Genomic DNA, 23,381 nt, shown 5'->3' with positions numbered 1-23,381 from the left:
CAAAGGTGCTGGCTGTACGAAATATTTCTTTGGAACGGTCCCGAGCACTACTCCAGAATAGTTACTCAGGCAGACACACAGGTAGACACACAAAGAGGAGTCTTCTATGGGTGGGCTTTTTTAAAAAGTTCTTAGAAATCCTTGATAAAAATCCTTTGGGTGTAAAAAGAAGGCAACATAATTCTAGTTCTAATTGAAAACAAAAAAGAAAACATCACCTATTAACATTGGGAAAGCACCACCGTACTCTAGCTAAAGGGAGATGGGTGGTTAAGAAAAGAAGGAAAGGAAAAAGAGAGGGAGGGAAGGAGGGAGGGAGGGAAGGAGGGAGGGAGAGGGAAGGAGGGAGGGAGAGGGAGGGAGGGAGGGAGGGAGGAAGGAAAGAAAGAAAGAAAGAAAGAAAGAAAGAAAGAAAGAAAGAAAGAAAGAAAGAAAGAAAGAAAGAAAGAAAGAAAGAAAGAAAGAAAGAAAGAAAGAAAGAAAATAAGTAAGTTTCAACGGGCTGCAAAATGTAACTTCCTCTGTGGTCTTGTCAAGCTAGCCAGGTTGATAAAGTGCCGGACTGTCATTCTTACTGGCTTTCATTCCCAGTACTACAAACTATTTCATATGCTTCCTTTCAGCCCTGTCTAAAAAGGCTGAGAATTGCAGGCAGTCCCTCAAGCGAAGTCTTTCCAGGAGGAGGCGGAGTAAAGGCTTAAGGGAGCCAGCCCCCAGCCATGCTCCCGCTTCGAAGAGAGAGTCAGCCAATTCAGCAGCCGGCCAAGGAAGCGAGAAAGGAGCGACTGAACGGGACAGGGAGGGTCCGCGCACCGATCTCGCGTCTCGAGGTAAAAAAATAAATAAAAGCGGGGGGGGGGGGCGCAACTGGAGGAGAGCGGGAAGAAGAAGGAACGGAGGCAGGAATCTAGCGGGGTTGCATGCCAAGGAAACCCTAGAGTACACGAAGAAGCACAGCCCAGAAGGCGATTGCCCTCGTTTGGTTCTTAATGGCTCCCATTGAATTGAACGGGACACACAAGTCAATCGTTTGCAGTTGGGAGAAAGTCCAAAACTCGTACCCCGCGCCTTCCTTTTGCTTCTTTCCTTCTTCCCCTCTAAATCAAGGATCCATTAGCTACGAATCTAATTCGGAATATGCGCCCTCGCGGTTAACTTTCTTGACCAGTCGACTGGCAAAAGTCGTGCACACGTGTCGCCCTAAAACGGATCTCTTAGCCCAGGTAACACGGTGCTTTTCAATCCTGGCGACTTTAAAGAGGTGTGGACTTCAATTCCCAGAATGCTGCCTGGGGGCTTCTAGGAGGGGACATTCACACGTTTTAACTTGCCGAGATTGAGAAACACGGAATCGGAAGCTAATAGACCCTTTCCAAAAGTTGCATCTCATGTAGAAAGCCACAGATCACAAAAACTTGGTTTTTTTTAAAAAAAAAATGAAACTGGGTGCAGTAGTCTGAAAAGGGTTTTCTAGCCTCCTAACTTATTTTTGCTGCCATAAACCACCGTAATACAGTCCTCCTACACAGTGTTGGCAATACAGTGTGGTGATGATCATGTGATAGGAATTCTTCATATATGTGAGATGGGGGAGGGGCTTTGCCAGTCTAATAAATAAATTCAAGGCATTAATGAACATACTCCTAAAATAGCCCTAAAAAGGAAGGTATTATGGCCATACAGTTTTTATTTCTGTGTCACAGAAGAGTTCGGTTGAATCTTTCAAATTAAAATTTGAATTGGGACTTCATGATTCTTAGTACTTTCATCCTTAGCTGCTTACACTGTAATTTGAATTCTAGAAATGAACTTATTGGATGGTATTTTGTTGTCAGACCATAGGTGGCGAACGAAGGAACTAAAGGCCAAAGATGGCTTTGCCAGATATTTCATAGGTTCAGGAAGATCTCAAAGGAGAGGAAAAATACAAGTGTAAAAAGAAATTGCTCTGGTTTACATACAGCTACTCCGAAGTGCGTTCCCTAGTATGCGCAAATGCAATGAGATAAACTCTGCTTTAACATTCAGAATTGCCATTCACTTTCACCCCCTCGTAGGCTGGGCCTATATCACATGGTAGCGTAAAATAGAATTTGATAGTTTGTACATAGTCCTTGACTTACAATCATTTGTTCCCGTTGTACATCATATGCGCCAGCTGCACCCATCTCCCAATTGAACCATTTCAATGAACTCTACATGGGGCTCCCTTGAAGAATAGTTAGAAGCTACATTTGGTCCAGAAAACAGCAGCAACGTGGCAGTGGTGGGCAGGTGGGCTGCACTTACCTTAACAACTGGTTCGCTGGTTGGGAGCATGCACACACAAGAAAAGAAGGACTGGAGAAAAACACTAGTGGGGACATGATAGCAGTATCCCAGTTGTTGAGAGGTTTGGATTTGGATTTATTAGATTTATATGCCGCCCTTCTCCCAAGGACTCAGGGCGGCGTACAGCATTAAAAAACACATAGTACAAAAGTTAAAAGGAAATTAGAAACAGTCCAAAAAACAAACCCAATTTATATAACACTCACATTTTAAAAATTAAATAAAATTAACAGGCCAGGCCGGCTTGCTGGAAAAGCCAACTTTTTAGGGCGCGTTGGAAGGACCGGAGGTCAGGGATTATGCGAAGCTCTGGGGCAGCTCATTCCAGAGGGAAGGCGCTCCCACAGAGAAGGCTTACCCCCTGGGGGTCACCAGCCGACACTGTCTAGCCGACGGCAGCCTGAGGAGGCCAACTCTGTGGGATCGTACTGGACGGTGGGAGGCTATTGGTGGCAGTAGGTGGTCTCGCAGGTACCCTGGGCCTAAGCCATGGAGCGCTTTAAAGGTCATAATTAGTACCTTGAATCGCACCCGGAAGACAACCGGTAACCAGTGCAGGCCGCCTAAAAGGGGTGTGACATGGGAGCACCTAGGTACCCCCATGACAACCCGCGCGGCCGCATTCTGGACCAGCTGGAGCCTCCGGGTGCTCTTCAAGGGCAGCCCCATGTAGAGAGCATTGCAGTAGTCCAGGCGAGAAAGGACGAGGGCATGAGTGACTGTGCACAGAGCATCCCGATCCAGGAAGGATGCCACAAAGGAGAGGGGGTCAATTTATTTTCCAAAACACCAGAGGGCAGGACAAGAAACAATGGATGGAAACTAATCAAGGAGAGAAGCAACCTGGAATTAAGGAGAAACTTCCTAACAGGAAAAGTGGAACAGCTTTCCTTCGGTCATTGTGGGTGTTTCCTCAATGGAGGTTTTAAAGAAGAGACTGGACAGCCACTTTTCTGAAATGGTATAGAATCTCCTGCTTGAGCAGGGGGGATGGACTAGAAGACCTCCAACTCTAGTCTGATTCTGATCATGTGACTAGGGGATGCTGCAATGATTGGTAAGTGTGAAAAACGTGCATAAACCACTTTTTTCAGTGCCTTTGTAACCCTGAACGGCCACTAAACGAATTGTTGCAAGTCAATTTGTTGTTGCAAGGACTACCTGTAGGTAGATTCTGCTGATTTGTAATCAGGCAGCTCTGAAGCTGATCCCAGTTCCAGGGTTAAGATCTGGTGTGGAAATGCTCATGTAGGTCTGTTCCTCTTTTTTGTTTTGTTTTGTTTTCCTTGCATAACAAACCCCTATTTTGGAACGCTCTTCCTTAGGGCACTGAGAAAAACGTATGCCTGGCTGCTGTGACATAGAAATGATCTCTTTGCCATTGTCTGATGGAGACGATGCAGTGGGAGTTTGCATCTTAACCTCTGCAGATCTGGAGTTGAAAGAGCACCTTCCTTTCTCACCCAGAAGCCATCTCAAGACCAAAGTAAACTGCAGTGCCAAAAAGAAATATGCCTCTGCAAAGAAGAAGGTACTTGGCTTGTTGCTGACTGTTCCTCAGTGTCTGTTACCTGTGAAAAAAATGGTTGTGTGGCTGAGTTTCTTCATCCCAGTTGTACGCCAATCATAAATGGTCATTCTTGCCTGCACAGAATGAAATCTCTTAGTCCATTGCAAATTGGGTTCTTCACCGTTTTTCCAACCAAATGTGTTTATCTGGTTTTGCTAGTGATGTCATATGTGGATCTAACACTAATTAATTAGACAGCATCAAAATTATATGCATTTGTGAAGCACTGCAACCCAAAGGCTTGCAATCTATATTTGCTTAGTCAGCATTCTGCTGTCTGCCCTGTAGGTTTTGAGTGTCAGGCCTCACTGTAGACCATGGGTGTCAAACTCAAGGCCTGGGGTCCAGATCAGGCCCGGGGGTGGTGATGCTTAGCTCTGGCCCACAGGGCTGCCCTGGAAACAGCAAAAGACTGGCCAACAGTGCCTCTGCCAGTGAAAACGGGCTCTCGAGCTCCGTTTTTGGCTGCGATGGCCTCCTGCAACCCTCTGCCAGCAAAAACAGCTCTGTTTTCGCTGGCAGAGGGTTGCAAGAGGCCGTCGCAGGCAAAAATGGAGCTCGAGAGCCCGTTTTCACTGGCAGAGGGTTCGGGCCATCACAGGTGCCCCGACACGAGTGATGTCGAGCTGGCCATGCCCCCTTGCCCCCCCCCCCAAGGTTAAACACAACCCTGATGCAGCCCTCAATGAAATTAAGTTTGACACCCCTGCTGTAGGTGATACAGGCACTGCTCTTAAATTTCTCTTTGCCTCCTTTGCTGTTGTTTGCAGGCATTTGCTCTCTTTGTGGAAGCCAAGGAACTGGAAGTGGACCTGCCTGCTTGCCAAAGGGAAGTTTCCTGGAGATGCTGCCAACAGACTTTCAAAGATCTGACTGGCATTCACAGACATGTGGCTTCTCAACATTCAGGCGATGTTGGGCAACAAGCATCGGTGATCTTAAAGCAGATGGCCGGCATCGGAATTAACCCTACTTCTGTGGATGAAATGTCCAGGCCCAACAAGATTCCAGGCAGAAACCAAGAAGTGAACTACAAGCTCCCGGATATATGCCACATTGATACTAATGAAATGAAAAGGTAAGAAATAATTATCTTTACCTTGAGCCAATCTGAATCTGTTCACTTTCTTCTGTCTTCACTCACCCCACTTCCTAATGATTGATGATCTTCCGCTTTGCTGGTGATTATCACTCATCTGTCGTCTAGAAAACCTCTGATCACTGAGAGATTTGAGACCTTCTGTCCATGATTGAAGAGCAGTTCCATGTTCTTGGAAATTATCACTGCCACCAAAGGACTTTGGTTGATCTCCTATTCAAATGCCCTTGCCCTCCAGTTAGTTTAGTTGTCATGGCTAGGTTTTTAACATGTCTCATTTATACACCTTCATGTTCCTTAAAGAAACTATTTTTTTTTACTTAAAATGTAATGGATGATTATAAAGGATTAGAGATGTTTTTTTGAATTGAGTTGAATAAGTGGTTACAAAACTTAACATTTAACATTTGGTAGGTAATTAAGAATTGGATATCTACAGCCTGATATGTGTTTTATGAACTTTAGCTCCCTCATTTAAGGAAGGAGAAATGGAGATGGGAGAATGGAAGCAGGGCAGGAATAGGTTCTTCTTAAGGTCTCCCTGGTGTACTCAGGTTACCACCCATTACAAGGTAATGGCTCTGGGAAAGTGAGGACCAACAAGATGGTTTGACCTGAAGGGTGAACTGCACAATTTTCTTCTCTTTTTAAAAACTTGGGAGATGACAACAACTCAATCCATCATTCTCACTAATACTTTGTCTATATACGAGTGACTATGGTAGTCCTTGACGTAGGATCACAGTTGAGCCCAAAATTTCTGTTGCTAAGTGAGAAAGATGTTAAGTGAATTTTGCCTCATCTTATGACCATTCTTACCAAAGATGTTAAGTGAATCACTGCAGTTGTTAAGTCAGTAACACGGTGGTTAAATGAATCTGGCTTCTCCATTGACTTTGCTTGTCAGAAGGTCACAAAAGGTGATCACATAACCCCAGGACACTGCAAGCGCCATACATATGAACCAATTGCCAAGGGCCTGAATTTTGGTTATGTGATGTTCCAACAGCGGTCACAAGTCACTTTTTTCAGTGCCATTGTAACTTCGAACAGTCACTAAACAAACGGTTATAAGTTGAGGACTACCTGTATTCTATTTTTTTCCTCCCAAGTTCTGTGTTAATCATAATCCTTGTAATCAATGTTTGTGACCCGCTGCAAAAGTCTGCAAGCAGGTATGAGAAGAACAGGCAAAATTTTTCAAAGGGAAGTGTGTGTATATACGCGTTCGTGCATGCAAATACGGTTTTGCAAAATGAAATGCTACCCAAGCAAAAAAATAAAAATAAAAATGCAATGCTTATGACATGGCTTTTTTCATTGCATCAATCAAGAGGGCAAGACACAAAATCAAAAGTAGTCACAAGGCAAGTAGTCTAGCACCAAGCTGTTAAAGGGCTTGTACATTCAGTCATGCCAATCTAGACTTTTGACACTAACTCTTCCTTCCTCTCTTTTCAGTGAAGTTGGGGAGGTTTTGCTATATTATTGCTACTGCGAGGTGGCAGATCCTGTGGGACTTTGTGTGTGGCAGAAGGCTTTATGTCAGCATCTGCAACTAACTGGCAAGGTAAATGATTCAACACTTTCTCCTCTTTGAAATAACTCTTCTATCATTTGAATTTTAACTGAGATTTTGACAGCAATTTCGGACATGCTGATTCATCTCTTGTTCGCATCCAGACGTTATGCAAGAAACAGATTCACAGTCTTTTCTGGCCTTGTATTTGCCTAAACCAGTTGTTCCCAACCTTTTTTTGGCCATGCCCCACCTAAGCATCTTTAAAATCCTGAAAACACCCTCCCCCCCCCCCCCCGACGTATAATTCTTACTTTACTCAAAAAGTGAATTCTACTCACGCGGGGGAAACCTAAAAGGCCATCAACTTGGTTTAAACAAGGTTCTAATTGCCCCTCTGTAGGGCCTCGGCCCCATGTTGGGAACCACTGGTCTAAACAAATAAATAAATAATCAAAATGCCAAGGCATCTCCTGCAAGATCTTGCAGGATTTCAGCAGCTGTTTTGCTGGATTTTTTGCAACTTTAAAAATATTGTTTCCTTTTTCAGAGTGAACATTCAGAGATGTTTGCTGGGCACCTTTAAGCCATGCCCTGACTGACTCATGGGTATTATTTTGTTGCCTCAAAACAAGCGTATCATAGTGGATGGGAAGGGAGTTCTTTTTGTTTGTTTTTTTAAAGAGTTTCCTGCAATCAGGCTCTGAAGCAAATAGCAGCCAGCATCTCCCACACAGATACAGAGCAGGTTTCATTAGACAATCCCAAAATAATTCTTAAGAATATGTTAAGCCCCTCCCTTTTTTGATGTCACCTTTGGTTTGGATTAAATTTAGATGCAGTTGAACAGGAACAAATTGTGGGTTATGCATAATTGAAATGTGCATACTTTCTTGAAGGTAAGTCGTAGGGAATTCTTTTAGGATCCCTTCTGAAGTAGTTCTTGAGTTACAACCACAATGGAGCCCAGCGTTTATGTTTCTAAGTGAAACATTTGTTAAGTGAGTTTTACAACTTTTCTTGCAACAGTTGTTAAGTGAATCGTTACAGTTGTAAAGTTGGTATCACGGTTGTTAAGTGAAGCTGGCTTTTCCCATTGACTTTTATTTGTCAGAAGGTCACAAAAGGGGATCACAAGACCCACCCCAGGAGACTGCAACCGTCATAAATATGAATCAGTTGCCAAACATTTAAATTTTGATCATGTAACCATGGGGATGCTGCGAAGATCATCACTGTGAAAAGTGGTTATAAGTATGAAAAACGATTGTAAGTGCTATTTTCAGTGCTGTTGTAACTAAATGAACAGTTGTAAGTCAAGAACAACCTGTAGATAGCAATAGCAATAAGACTTCTATACACTTATAAGACTTATACACACTTCAGTGCTTTACAGCCCTCTCTAAGCAGTTTACAGAGTCAGCATTAGCCCCCAACAATCTGGGTCCTCATTTTACCCACCTTGGAAGGATGGAAGGCTGAATGGAACCTTTAACCTGGTGGGTTTTGAACTACCAAATTGCAGGCAGCTGGCAGTCGACAGAAGTAACTTGCAGTACTGCATTCTAACCACTGTGCCACCGTGGCTCTTGGTTGCATATTTTGTAATGACTCTTCCTGCTTGGCTTCTAGGTGCGAATTGCTTCAGAAGGAATAAATGGAACTGTAGGTGGGAGCAGGACATCTACTAACCTGTATGTGGATGCAATGCTATCTCACCCCCTCTTCCAAGGCATTTTGACAAAGGAAGATTTCAAGGTGAGAGATCGCCAAAGCAATCTGACTGCCTTGTGACCCAAACAAGGACCTTTTTTTTTTCCTTTCCCAAAACTTTTGCGTTGTGAATTTTTTTCTGCTGTATGAAGGTACAGTTCTCCCAGGTCCTGTAGCGATGTCAAAAGAAATCCCTTCTGCTTTCTTCAATAATTTTAGGTCCACATCTGGGTCCTTTACCCCACTGATTGTATGAGGTTAGCAACTCAGAAAAAGTGCTCCTTGGGTGACAATAGAATAGAATATTGTAACTTTGAATGTATACTAATTGGCATACATTAAAATGAAATTGCATTGCATACAGCTCTCATGTATGTTTATCTAGATTATATAGTTGTATTGTTTATATACATTATGAGTTGAGAACTATATCTAGTCCAAGGGCTGGATATATTTCTATAGTGTATATGCTAAGAAGCTGATGCCAGCAGGTGGAGTTTTGGGGAAGGGAACTACTGCTGTCTGACCACATTTGTTCTTACCATTGAGGCATATATATGGAGCAATGGAGAAAGGCCTTTGGCTCCATGTATGATTTATTTCATCTTGCGTGATGAAATGGAGGAGGCCAATGATCTCCCTCTTCCTTTTCCTGGGTAGAGAACTATTCTTCATCTTCAAGAAAGCAACAGAGAGTATCTCCCATCTTCTCCTGCATGGATAAGGGCTGAGTAAGAAATAAGGACCTAAAGTTTAGTTTTGCTTGTAGGTGTTCTGTTGGATCACTCCTATGTGCTCCTGCTGTTTTCAGCCACTCCACACCCTACCCTGGCAAAAAGGAGGAGCCAGCCAAACTGTGCTTAGATAATTTCATTTGGAATGAATGCAAATTTAGCTTATTGAGGCAGGAAAGTTACTTGACACCTTAGTGGATTGTGCTAGGTCTCCAAGGCAATTGTGCTCTTTAGGAAAGCACTTTTAAATGTCTTCACTTTGAGTGTCTTCACTCTCAAACAGGACGAGTAAATTATTTAGAAAACCAAACCTTGTAAAACTTTATTCAAGAGGGTTGCTTCTAAATCTTGTTGACTAAATTAAGCGGGAGGTGGAATTCATAACCACTGTTTTTCTCACCTTTGATTTTCAGGGGATTGGGGCAGATGAGAGGGGAGGGGATGATGGGCCAGGGGAAATTATTATCTGTCTTAAGCCAACATGGCAACTAACGTTTCTTGCAACTACTTCTTGGTTTCCTTCCCTTGATTCCTTAGACCAGTACAGGAGGAGGCCACTGTTTCCCAGATCTTCGAATTGGTGTGTTTGAAGAAATAGTGCCTATGGGGATTCACCCAGAAAAAGTCTCTTACAAAGAAACTGGTATGGGACTGGTCATAGGTGATCAGGGTTTTTTATTTTTACGTTGAGGGTTGAATTCTCCCAGAGTACAGGTAGTCCTCGGCTTGCAACAGTTCATTTAGAGACCGTTTGAAGATCAACGGGAAAAAGTGACTTAACCACTTTTCACAGTGACGATCGTTGTAGCGTCCCCACGGTCACATGATTAAAATTCAGACCCTTGGCAACTGACTCATATCTGTGACAGTAGCAGTATCCTTGTGACCATGTGATCACTTTTTGTGACCCTCTGACAAGCAAAGTCAATGGGGAAGCCAGATTCACTTTACAAACGTGTTAGTAACTTAACTGCAACGATTCACCTAACAATTGTGGAAAGAGAGGTTGTAAAATGTGGACAAAACTCACTTAACAACTGTGTCTCTTAGCATCAGAAATTTTGGACTCAGTTGTGGTGGTTAAGTCGAGGACGACCTGTAATTTCTTGGGAAAACAAATGTGCTGTGAAAAATGGAATAAAAGTATAAAGTAGGTATGGCCACTATATTGTCTGTTTCTTCTTCCTTCCCCGTTTATTTTCCATCCTCTTTCCTCCCAGCCAAAGAGCTGACCTGGGGAACTCAGAACATTTTTGCTGGAAATCCAAACTGATCCCTTTTGTAACTAAGCCAATTGTGCTTTACAAGAAACAAACAGTAGGCAGTAATCTCAAAAGAACAAAAAAACAGCAGCTGCAGAGCGGGATTAAACTCATGTTTGAAGTCTACTATACAATTATTTAGAAAAAAAAAACCTTTCTGGGATAAAGTAGGATTTGCTGAGGAGGGGTGTGTGTGTTAAATATGCAAGTTTGGCTCACTGCAGTGACTTAGCTTCTTAATGTCTTTGAATTCTTTTGTAGGAATCCGTTTGCCTCCAAAGGAGTTTCATGCAGAAATAGAGAAATATCTTTCTCAGGGTCATAATGCCCAGATGGATACAATTTTGCTGGACTGCAGGAACTTCTATGAAAGTAAAATAGTAGGTAGCCTTAATTTGGTTGTGTTGTGGTTCCCTCCATTGGATTTACACACGAGATTGTTTGAATACATAATAGGAACTGGGTGTTTGTATGGCACATACATGTCCATATTAAGAGGCTTTTAAACACCAAATTCAGTAGTATATTGCCTGTTCCCTGTTCCTCCTCCTGTCAGACCTGCCTCAACTTAGATTCTTAGGAAAGACAAACCCACGACTTCATTTGATTGAAGTGATAGGTTCTTTTCTAAAGTTAAGCGGTGGCAATGAAGATAAGGCTAGATCTGAGTATTCCCTTGCAAAAGGTTACAATTTTCCCCTATCCCTGGCCCTCCCCACAGTTTAACAGTGTCGAATAGCATCCCAGTTTGATGTTTGGGGAACTGTTTTGAAGCTGGGCACTTCTTAAAGTAATTTCACATTCCATTTCCAGACCAGGAATCTTTGGAGGCTGCTTTATTCTGATTTGACATGTCTCGTCCCTGTCAGCTTGTCTCCCTCCCCAAGTTCATTTGTCTTCTTCTCTCCAGCCCAAGTTCTCCCAAATTCCTTTCCATCCCCCATCGGTTTATGGCAGGATGCCAACAAAGCGAAGCAGCTGAAAATGACAGACCTAACACCTCCCTTTTGTTTAAACTTTGAGATGTATAGTTTGTCTTTTAAAAGTTGGGTTTTTACATAACCTTGAAGATGGAAGACAAGATATAGTTGCAGCTTTGTAGATGACACCATGTTGAAAAGATTGGCTAACTCTTTACAGGGCAAAACAAAATTCCCTTCAGAGGTCTGAATGCTGAGTCACATGCAGCAGTAGTGATGAAGGTGAGATGTGCATGTGGTAGGAAAAAACTTAATTAATTAAAAATTAATACAAAATTGGGGAGAGCAGGTGGGGAGCAGTGTATGCGAGCTGCATATGGGAATACCAGTAGACCCTCGGTGTTATATAGCAATTAAAATGGCCAGCATAATCTTGAACTGCATTAATTATAGCATTGCGTGCAGACCATGATAGCTGAGTGCTGCATGGAACAATGCATTAGTTAAACCACAGTTAGAATACTATTGAGAAGTCTCTAATGTTGGGAAAGTAGAAGGAAAGAGGAGGAACATCAGCAAGGAGGATGGATTTGATTATAACAGCAATAGATGCACTGCTGGAAGACTGGAACGGTGACAGATCATCCTAGAGAAAATCTGCCTACATCAGGCCTGTCAAATTTGCAGGCCGCAGGCCGCATACGGCCTGCATAGGCCACACCCACCCAGACCCGCAAAGGCAAAAACATCCTAATACGTCACAATACAGCCCGCAATGCGATTGGGTTTGACACTCCTGGCCTATGTAGTCACTACCAACTGGATGGCACACATCAGTTGAATACTATGCCTGGTTCAGGGGTTAGACTTTGGGAGAGATTTGGGGCAGTTCTGGCCTTGGAGGAGAGCTATCAGAATGCTGAAAGGTATTACAGTCACTTCTTCGGCATGAATACTGCAGAAGCCATCCTGAGCTGCATGGTGAGATAATAAATGTGGTCAGCAATTAGCACTGGAAATTAGCACCACTCAGGTCACCCTGATGAGAGAGATAAACCTTCAGGTGACCTTAACGACTCCCTAAAAGAATGCAAATGACCAGCTGTCTGCAAGGAGTATAAATCCTTCCATCCCTCCCCATCCAGTCAGAGCTGAAGAAGCTTCTTGGATGAGAAGTGAAACATCTTCAAAGAAAAACCAGAAAGTCCAATTGCGTCTTGAAAAAAGCACCTTTGGGACATTAGCACTGGAACTATCAAAATATCAGGCTTTGGCCTACAGGCGGGGCTGGAACTTTACATTCAGTCCAGCTCATCTGTACTCTCTTGTAATTCTGAATTATGTACTCAAGATGATATAGTGTGAATGTTCTAAATGAGTCGTTGTGTGCTTGTGGCCTACAAATGTCTAAAAGGAACAGCCAGTGGACCTGTGTTGAAACTGGAGACAAGAAAGAGCCAGCAGGTTTAAAATGAATGTGTTGGTTGAATGTTTGGATATATTTTTATGAGAATTTGCTGGTAAACAATGGAACCCCCCTGCCTAGAATAATAGTGGCATTTTCCTAAGTGGAGTTTTTCAGCCAGGGCCTAGATCAGCGATGGCGAACCTTTTTTGGCTTGCGTGCCATAAGTGGTGGGAGCGCAGGGGTGTCATGTGCAGGCGTGCCGCACCCATAATGCAATGCGCAGCCCCAGTGCGCATGCGCGCACTACAGGTGCTCCCCCTCCCATTTTTACATGCTTTTTTCGCCTTCCCAGGCTCCAGAGGCTTTATAGGAGCCTGGGAAGGGCAAAAACAGACTCCCCTGCCCTCCCGGACGCCCTCCGGAGGCATTAGTGAAGCCTCCGGACAGTCCCTGAAGCCTTCGGAGCGCTCAAAACAATCCTCCGAGCAAACTGGAAGTCCAGTTTGCTCGGAGGGTCGTTTTGAGCGCTCCGAAGGCTTCAGGGACCGTCCGGAGGCTTCCCTGAAACCTTCGGAGCGCTCAAAACAACCCTCCAAGCAAACCGGAAGTCACTTCCGGTTTGCTCGGTGGGTCGTTTTAAGCGTTCCGAAGGCTTCAGGGACCGTCCGGAGGCTTCCCTGATGCCTTCGGAGCGCTCAAAACGACTCTCCGAGCAAACCGAAAGACAAATGGCTCCGCGTGCCACAGGTTCGCCATCACTGGCCTAGATGGCTGCTTGTCAGGGATGCACTGGGTAGGAGAATGGACTGATTGGGTGGCCTGTAATATCCTTCCAACTCATTTTTTCTATGTTCTGAAGAAATCCAGCAGTGAGACAACGGGTACCATAATATCTGCATTTGTTGCTGATTTTATCTTTTAATATCACAGGTTAAGTATTATTTTTTTAAAAATTGCAGGGGCATTTCCAAGGCTGTCTGGCTCCCAACATTAGGAAGTTCAGCTATTTCCCTATCTACATAGATGAGAACTTGGACCTTTTCAGGGGCAAGCGCATCCTGATGTACTGCACGGGAGGAATCCGCTGTGAGCGGGGCTCAGCCTACCTCAGGTCTAAGGTGAGTCACCTCGGGAGAGGACTTGACCTGGAACTGGACAGATGTGGAACGCAGCAGGATTTGCCCAAGCACTCATAGTTTCCCTGGCAGATCTAATAGGTCCAATCTTCTGGCAGTTACATAATGCTGAACAAAGTCAGACTCTAGGTAACCACAAATTAACCTGCACAAAATGGCCTGAAATACTTAAACTAATTAGTGTTCAAAAAGAGCCTGGAAGAGAATACCTGCTCTTTCACAACCTGCAATGGATGAATCACTGCAGTTTAGATAAAGATCAAAGTTACCCTTTAATAATTTTGTGAACCCAACTGTGCATTAAACAGACACCTTTGTTCAGTGCAGGAAAAACAAATGGAGCAAATCTTGGCCTTGCTACAAAATGTATTCTGCATATGGCCATTCTACGGAGGAGCAAACAGCCAAATCAGACTCCAGAATGTTATCATTTAGCATCACCCAACCTTTTTTGACATAATACAGAGCTTACCTTTGTTACAGTTGGGTGACCTAGAAGACATTCTAGCCCATTCATTGGGTTCTTATCTAATTTAGTGACTAAGAATTTCTCTGCTCAAGAAGACGCAAGTTCTTGATGGGCAATTCAGCTTCCTACTTGTTGGCAGGCTTTCCAATGATGTAATGGGGCTGGAATGTTTCAGGCCCTTTTTTATGTTTTTGGGAGGGGTGTTGGGGGTTGGGGAGAGGATGTTTAAGAATAGAAATGGGAGATCTTGTGCACCCCAGTCTTCCCTTTCTCTTCAGATAGGAGGGGCGGGAAGGAGCTTGATTCAGAAATCTTTGTAATTAAGAGCCAGCCTGTTCTGGCAGTTTTGTCACCTTGTTCAGCCTTAGTATTTTGTTATCACTTCCCTGGGTCAGAAAAAACAAGTTCTTCAAAACAAATTCAGATGTAACTACATTGCTAACTCCTGTGAGGTCACAAATATACATTACCCACACTGACAGAGCAGTGTTGTCCTATTTAGCCTTCGATCTTGACTCCTGGAGACTGCCTGGGCAAGTCCCTGCAGTTTTCTTGGCAAAATGCTGGAGGTGGTTAGTTATTTGCCTGCTTCCTAGTTGTGTGAGAGAGGGACTGGCCCCCAAATCACCTGGTCGCCTTTGTACCTAAGGTGAGACTATAGTTCACGCTGTTCCAGTTTCTAGTCTGGTGCCTAAATCATTGCGTCAGACTGGCTTCCTTGGTAATTCTGTAAATTGAAGTCTACACATCTAGAGCAGCATTGCTCTAGAGCAGGGGTGTCAAACTCAATTTCATTGAGGGCCACATCAGGGTTGTGTTTGACCTCAGGGGCGGGGACTGGGGTGTGCGTGTGGCCGGGGTAGGTGTGGCCAGCTAAACGTCAGTCATGTCAGGGACACCTGTGGTGGACAAGTGTTAAGGTAGGATTTCCTTCAGACTCTCCCTCATTATAGTATTCATTCCTTCCTTCCTTCCTTTTATTCTTTTTCCTTCCCTCTTCATTCTCCTTTCCTTCTTTTTCTTTCCTTGCTCTCTTCCCATCTTTCCTTCTTCTTTTTCTTTCCTTTTCCCCTTTCTCCTTTCCTGTCTCTTCTTGGATGCTCAAATACAAAAGTAGAAACATTTATCCTTTTGTTTGTTTTGCTAACCCTCTGCCAGTGAAAAGCAAAGGAGTGGCCTGTGGTGCCTCTGCCAGCGAAAATGGAACTCCTCCGTTTTTTCTGGTCGAGGTACCATGGACCGGTCCTTCGCTGTTTCCAGGGTGGGCCAGATCTAAGCACCCCGCGGGCTGCATTTGGCCCACAGGCCTTCAGTTTGAGGCCTCTGAGCTCATAGGGAATGGCCTAGCATGATTCTAAAGATTAGTTTTCAGGATATTGAACAGGTTGGCTTCTGGTGTTAGTTGATATAGAATCCAATACTTCTCTGTCTTTGTTGAAAAAGAAGAAAAACGTAGAAAATTCATGTCTTGTTTGGGTTATATGTTCTCATGAAATAAATCTTTTTTTATAGACAATAGAGGGATATGACTTACAATTAGGCTGGCACGCATTTATTTGGGAAGGGAAAAACAAATCACACTCATATTTTCAGAGACATCAAGTGAGAGATGCTCTGCTATATGTCTGGCGGGAAATCAAGAAAAACCATTATATTAAAATTCCAATCTGGCTATCAACTATGGAGCCAATGATATACCCCAACCTACTAGATTTAAACAAGATAATAAGATACAAAAAGTTACTAGGTGAGCAGGGGGAATTAAATTCCAACCGAGAGCTAAAATGTCAAGGAATAGAAATAGACTGGTGGTGATACCTGCAAATTTGGACAAGGTACAAAAAAGACCGAGAACAAGATGGCTTTTACAAGGAACAAGAAGAATTGGATAAAATAATACAAGGGACGGAGGAAAAAATGATAACCAAAACATAACTATCTCCTGAGTTTTAAAATGGAGGAAGAAACAGTCAAAGAGACCATGATAACCTGGGCAAATTTTTTTGGTTATAATATTGAATTAGCACTCTGGGAAACATTATGGGAGAAAAATTATAAATTAACAATGTCGGCAGCCTATAAAGAAAATTTATACAAAATGTTTTATCGTTGGCATTTACCCCCAGCAAGATTGGTGAGAATGTTTCAGAATAGATTGGCGGAATCCTGGAGATGTAACTATAAACAAGGTATATTCTACCCAGAGGTGGGTTGCCAATATTTCTACTACCGTTTTGGGCGCGCCCCTGCGTGCACTCCGTGCTACACTTCTGCACATGTGCAGAAGCGTTTGGGCAGGTGGGTGGAACTTCCTGCTGTCGATACTGATCCAGGCCGAACTGGCAGCAACCTACCTCTGATTCTAACATGTGGGGGGGACCTGTCCAAAAGCCAGGAAATATTGGATCAAAATTAAGAAATGGTTAGAGGAAATTACAGGACAAAAAAAAAATGAGTTGAAATCAGAACTATTTCTGTTAGGCATAAGAGAAAACCTATGCAAAAAAATCCAATACATTATACTCCATATAATAGCCACGGCTAGAATTACATTTGCTCAGAACTGGAAACAAGATAACACTCCCTCCGATGCAATGATAATAAAAAAGGTGCTTGATTGTGCAGAGATGGACAGGTTAACCATGGAACTAAAAGATAGAGAAGAAATGGAATATTATATAATCTGGAAAATATGGTATGATTGGCTAGAAAATAAATGTAAAAACGTTACATAAAGATTATTCAAGAGCTATATTAAAGTGGAAAGATGTTGTATATATTTGTGAATATTGATATAATTTAAAGCAAAAGGGTAGTATGGATTTATATGGATAATTATATAATATATAGAATAACAATGTATACAATTGGAAAGAAAGAAAATTGAAATAGTCACTATGTAAATATGAGGGATACCAATACTGGAACTTTGCAAAAGTGGAAATGTGGTGTAAAGGATGAAATATATTCAATAAAAATATTTTTTTTAAAAAAAGAAATCTTTCATAACAAAATACAGAAATTCCACGTCTTCTGATAACGTAACTGGTTGTAGATTGTAGAACCTTTTGTTGGCTATTGAGAATTTCTAAAACTATATTGGGTTTGGTGTTGCTTTCAACCAGGGTGTATGCACAGAAGTGTATCATCTCAAAGGTGGCATCCACAAGTACCTAGAAGAATTTCCTGATGGGTTCTACAAAGGAAAACTTTTTGTTTTTGATGAACGTTATGCCATTTCCTCAAACAGTGACGTCATTTCAGGTAAAGTACGCTCTTTGCAGCCTGAGTGGCGCCTTTGCTGTATGCATCTTGTAAGCCAGTAGTTTGCAAAATACTATAGGAGGACTCTCTCCTGCTCAGCCTCCTTCAATTAGCTGCCCTTTGTATGAAGAGCAAGATGGCTGGGTCTAATGAGAGGCTGTAGTCTAGTTCGTCTAGTTGGGGGGGAATTATTTGGACGTATGAAGGGTTTTTTCCTTTATACTTAGGACTTTTTTAAAAATGGGAGACTGACTCGCTGCCCATATCCTTTATCCTGGCATACATGTCAACTAACTATGGCTTGGTCAGTCACAATTAAAACCCAGAATGAACATACTGTACCTCATAAGTCACACACTGCTCTTCCCCCAAGTGTTTTTAAGATGTTGTGTTTGGACCAGAGAAATTCAAGTTCAAGTATCTGCCCTTCTTCCATCATTGGAAGATGGAAGACAAGCCATACTGTTTTAACTAATTTGCATTTACAAGGTTGTGTTTGTAAGAATATAGTAATCTTCAGTTTAATATACTGAGTTTAATGGACTTCAGACAATGGACATTAGTTTTACTTGTTCTTGAATAACATTTAAGGTGAATTTGCTAAACAGGTTTTATTGCCATTTTAAAAAAAATATGTAACTACACAAATGATGTATACTGATACAGATTGCCTATATTCAGATTTAACAGATGTTTGGATTTAATAGATGTACCCTCCTTCTGAATAGTCCATTAAATTAAGGGCTTGCTGTAAAAGGAGGAGCCTTTCATGACTAGCATGAGCTTGCAGAATACTTATGGGGCCTAAATGCAGTACATAATATAGAATGTTTGGTTTAAGCTAAATGTGCTGTTTGATCATGTGGCAGCCGTGGCAAGGGGGGCGTTCCACCAGGTTCGCCTGGTGCGCCAATTGCGCCCCCTATTGGACCGGGATGCCTTACGCACAGTCACTCATGCGCTGGTGACGTCTCATCTGGACTACTGCAATGCTCTCTACATGGGGCTCCCCTTGAGATGCACCCGAAGACTACAGCTGGTTCAGAATGCGGCCGCGCGGGCTATCATGGGGAGTACTAGGTACTCCAACATAACACCTCTCCTGCGCGAGCTGCACTGGCTGCCTGTGGTTTTTCGGGTGCGTTTCAAGGTGCTTATTACCATCTTTAAAGCGCTCCATGGCACAGGACCTAGTTACCTGCGGGATCGCATCCTACCGCATACATCCCTGCGACCAATTCGCTCTCACAGGGAGGGACTCCTCCGGGTGCCGTCTACCAAGCAATGCCAACGGGCGGCGCCTAGGAGTAGAGCCTTCTCTGTGATGGGCCCAACCCTCTGGAATGACCTCCCCCCCGATATTAGAACTACTACTGACTTCCGCTCCTTCCGACAAAAACTTAAGACTCACCTGTTCCAATTAGCCGGCCTGGCCCATCTATAGTTCCATTTTACCTCCTGGCGGATATTTTATCTGAGATAGTTTTTAAGGGTTAATGTATTTTAAATTTTTAAATTTTAATCTAACTTAAACTAAATTTGTACAGTGAACTATTGTTACCTCCTCCAGCCCTATATATATTTATTCTATATTTATACTATGTATATTTATTGTTCTATTGTTTTAATATGACTGTACACCGCCTCGAGTCTCTTCTGAGAGAGGGGCGGTCTAGAAATTGAATAAAGTTAAGTTAAAGTTAAAAGTGATCTCAACCACTGTGCTCATAAAGCACATTTTATGACTTAGCTGTCCCAACAAATCCCAATCCATTGTGTCTTACTGAATAAACCATGGATAGCAATTGGTAGCTGTGTGAATTCAATCATACTCTGCCTAAGATTATCGGAAAAATAGGGCAGCGGTAACCCTAAATAACTGCTTCCCTAACAGATCTAAGCTTGCTTTCCTCCCCTCCAGCTTGCCGTTACTGTGGGACACTCTGGGACCAGTATCGTCTTTGCTCTACCCAGATCTGCCGCCAACTTGTCCTGACATGCCAGCAATGCCGACAAAAAGGGCTTACAGCCTGTTGTCCTCTCTGCCAGGAGAAAGGTCTTGCACTGGCTTCAGCACCTTCAGGGCAAACCTTCAAAGAGGAGTGTGAATGTACGGGGACTCGGCAGCGGATACCGGTGGAATGCATTTGACAACCCCTGAAGTTATACTCCCTTCATGATTGCATGAGATGCCGGTTCTGAGATGTGTTTTAATGGGATTCGAGGGACTTACTTATGTGGGGCAGTTGAGCAGCTAGCTCTTCAGTTCTAGCTGCAGTCAAAGTTTCAGTGTGTGATTGGATTCCTCTCAGAAGAAATTGAACGGAGGAGAAAGATTCGACCATATTTAGAGTCTTCCACCAAGGCAGCTTGAGATTCTAACGTGATGCTTTAGGACGGCCCAATTTACAAACAATGAAAAAAATAGAAAAAATGGATCTCAACTCAACAGGGAAGGCTATAATGCATTCGCCATTAATTTTAACAAGTTGCATAGAATTCTGTGGCAGTTATGAATGCTGCCGACTAGCAGCAACAGAACTAATGGGATATCATCTGTTGACTGTGAGTTGGGCTGTATTGCAGAGTTAGACAAGCTTTTTCATCTTGAGGATTACACTTTGGGCCATAGGAATTAGGGTTGCTAATACTATATAATTAGAGTAAGAGAGGTTCAACGTTTTGATCCATTTTCAGGAGTGTTAGGGACAGAAGAATCAGGTGCTCTTTTTGCTCTTTAATTCCTGTAAAACAAGTCAAACTTGCCCTCGTTTTAGGGAAGAGATATTTCAGAGTTTAAAGGGCATGTTGAATATCTAAAATATCTCCTGCCTGTAAATAGAAGGAAGCTTTATGTATACCGCCTTAAATTGCACAGATAATAATAATAATAATAATTTAATAATAATGTCATCCTTTTTGCTGTTTTAAATCCTCCAATCTTTCTTCAGATGAACAATGAGTCCAAAGATTAAAGCTATTCCTGTTCTTGGATGCTCGCCGCTCTGAATCATTACAGGTTCTAATGATACTATGAGCATCAATGGAAATACCCATGTCCCTTTAGCTGCGGAATTCTCATCTCCATTTGGGGAGGGCAGAATATGACACTGTCAAGTGGGAGACACAAAAGCAAATGGTACCCTCTTTTGGCAAGAGAGAGGCAAAATCATATTTGTATGGCTTCAATTTTCAGCCACTGCCTGCAGAAAGTAAGGAAAGTCACTCTCCGTCGAAGTGCAGAAGACTTGTGCAGTGAGGAGAGGTATCCCCATCAACAGTGTAGGGAGATTGGCAAATCTTGCCTAGGTACTAATTACTCTGCTCTTGCAGAGCAAAGGGGTTAGAATGAATCCAGAACCTCAAATAAAAGCTTTCAAGCATTATATCCCATGCAGCTTTTTGCAAAAGCATGTCAGATCAGGGAGACTGTCACTACGAGATAGTGAAACAGAAACATAATACAAAAATAAAACATTCACTTCGCAAACATAAAGAGGCCTGGCACACCCTTGTGTGATTTATCAGATTTAATCTATATTTTAATTTCAGTTCTTCAGGAAAATTAGAAATAACCAACATCCCATTCAGCAGCTGCCTTTCTTGTAACTATTGCTTAGGACAGTGTTTCTCAACCTTGGCAGCTTTCAGACTGGTGGACTTCAACTCCCAGAATTCCCCAGCCAGCATCTTAAAATTGCCATGGTTGAGGAAACCCTAGCTTAGGGAAACAGTGGCCTTACATATTTTTGTGCTGGAGGGCTGTGAGCTACTTTAAGTATAATAGATGATTCTAATGCTCAGTTGCAATTTAGGATTCTGGATGTTGCTGGCTAATTGCAATTCTCAAGTCTTTAAAAGTGATTATGTATATCGGGATGATAAAAATGCTGTCCGATTAGCAGAATCTTTCTAATTCTTTCAAGACGAAAATAAAGTATTTTTTTAACATTTGTGTTACATTTACAGAGCAGCATTGCATATTTTTATTGTTCCTATCTACTCATGCATATCAGAGCACCCGCGCGTACACGCATGTACACGCACACTCAAATAAATCGATACAAAACCTAGGCTGTGATCTAACTATAACTTAAAGCTGTTCCCGAGCCATGATATCTTTCATTAGAATTCAAAATCGCACCTTATGGTTGACAGGCTAAAACTTTGGATCACTCTTTAAAAATAAAGGTGTTATATTCTACAAATCGATAATGAAGGCCTTTGCCTATAATAACTAATTTAAAATTTTCATGTGCAAGGGTGTCGTACGAAAAACAAGCTGCATAAAATCACCGCACAGTTGCTCTGCTTCCGTAAGCCTTCATAAACCAGTGCAAGCTTAAGGACGCATCTCCACAACCAAAACTACACCCCAGTTCGACACTTGGGAAAGATGGGTCCAGTCAGGTCTGCAAGCCGTCTTTTTCTCACTGAGGAAAAAAAACGCAGTTGAGGTCAGGGTACATTTCTTATGTATAGAAATGGGGCAGTCCATAAATACTCTAAATTCCTGAATTACAAGACCATCAGAGAGAAGGACAAGTAACCCTGGGTGTAAACAATTAGAATACTAAAACCTCAAATCTTTGAACAAACCTCTCCAATTTAATGTTGGGTATTTAAAGAGAGAAATCAAATGTCTAAAAACACTAACCTAGGCTGAATTAATTGGCCGGGCTCCTTTGTAGGCCACTCCTTTTGTCCTGGCTAATCAATTTTCTTTGAAAACATATTTTTGTGAAGCACTAAGGACTATTACATCCTTTTCCCCAGGACTGAAATTGGAATTCCTAGAATTCTAAAATGTTAATTTAACAGTGTAATGCTATAGCTATCAAATCAGAAGTAATCCTTATGTTAACCAAACTAACAAGCAAATATGCACAAGACCACACCCTCTGTCTAGAACAGGTGCTTTCAAATTTTCAGGCTGTAGAACCTGTTCATTCAAAAAAAAAAAAAACCCAATCCCTGATTAAAAGAGCTGCATGTCAAGTGACAAGACCTGCCTTATTGAGTGTTGCTACTTATGCCCCTGAAGAGCATTGAGGTGGGAGCAGATGATCGACTATTCAAAGTTTTATTTTTCTCCCTTTATTCCTTGCAGAGTTTTTTTTACCCCATAAGTTCCACAAAACTCAGTTTAAGTCCTTGCACAACCCAGTTTGAAAAACCCTGGCCTAGAATATGTAACTGTCCATTGCAATTAGAGTAAGAAGAAAACCAGACTTCGCAATGTTTGTTTTACCCCTTCTCTCTCCATCCAAATTTCTGCAGAAAATAGTTCCAATTGGATTCTTAATTAACTCACTCTGTTGCAGTTTCCCACTTATGATTCTTTGGGAAAAAGCAACTCTAGTTAGAAGAGTTGCAACTGAGTGGAAATGGTACAAAAGACAGCTCAGGTTTAGGGTTGAAACGATCAATAGTTAGATTTTTTTTTTCATTGTGAAAGATCCAAAACATGGGAATAAACATTTTAAAAATCTTCACCTAGTTGGAAAAATCAAGTTATATGTTGAAGTAGCTACAATAAAGGCAACCCTAATGTAGAAATGAGCTTTAAATGATGTCTGGAGAACATCTAACCTCATCTGGCCTAGTCCTGGTTGGACAGCCACATGTTCTGTGCTTGGGCTCAATACCTTTGGAATTGTCTACATTGTAGACTCTACATTGAGGAAGGTTATATTTAATCAACTAATGTTCCCAGCTGAAATCACATGATATTCAATGGCAAAAGTCAATCACATAAGTAAGCAGAAGGCAAAGGAAGAGCAAGGACAGAATGAAAGCGTGAATCACAATCATTCAACCATGAAGATAGAAGGAATTTTCCTTCCAATAAGAGAGCTATTTCTGAAGAATAAAAGGACATCCTAGAGAAATCTATGAAGAGAAGTGGAAGGGGACAGTCAGAACCAAATGGAATAGCAGAGAAGCACTACTAGTT

General features: G+C 42.3%; 2 protein-coding genes across 3 annotated transcripts in view; one reads left to right on the top strand and one right to left on the bottom strand.

Moving 5' to 3' along the window:
* Positions 1-689: 689 nt before the first annotated feature.
* TSTD2 (thiosulfate sulfurtransferase like domain containing 2) lies at positions 690-21,393 on the top strand. The gene is made up of 10 exons (XM_081941688.1): positions 690-830; positions 3,657-3,862; positions 4,672-4,979; positions 6,462-6,570; positions 8,152-8,277; positions 9,504-9,609; positions 10,490-10,608; positions 13,516-13,674; positions 17,287-17,425; positions 19,347-21,393. Exons 2-10 carry the CDS (start codon positions 3,674-3,676, stop codon positions 19,574-19,576), a joined length of 1,485 nt encoding a protein of 494 aa, XP_081797814.1. The 5' UTR covers positions 690-830; positions 3,657-3,673; the 3' UTR covers positions 19,577-21,393.
* Positions 20,938-23,381, bottom strand: part of TMOD1 (tropomodulin 1) — a 34,748-nt gene continuing 32,304 nt past the window's right edge. For both annotated transcript variants that reach the window (XM_081941690.1, XM_081941689.1), the window contains one exon: positions 20,938-21,858. Coding sequence is in view for 1 of the 2 variants with exons in the window: in XM_081941689.1 (XP_081797815.1) it covers positions 21,794-21,858 (65 nt within the window). In the remaining variant the exon portion in view is untranslated. The remainder of the gene's footprint in view (positions 21,859-23,381) is intronic.

The sequence above is a fragment of the Natrix helvetica genome (assembly GCF_964273705.1).
Source record: "Natrix helvetica genome assembly, chromosome: 2".
In the NCBI taxonomy this organism is placed as follows: domain Eukaryota; kingdom Metazoa; phylum Chordata; class Lepidosauria; order Squamata; family Natricidae; genus Natrix; species Natrix helvetica.
This window is presented reverse-complemented; position numbering and strand designations above follow the sequence as displayed.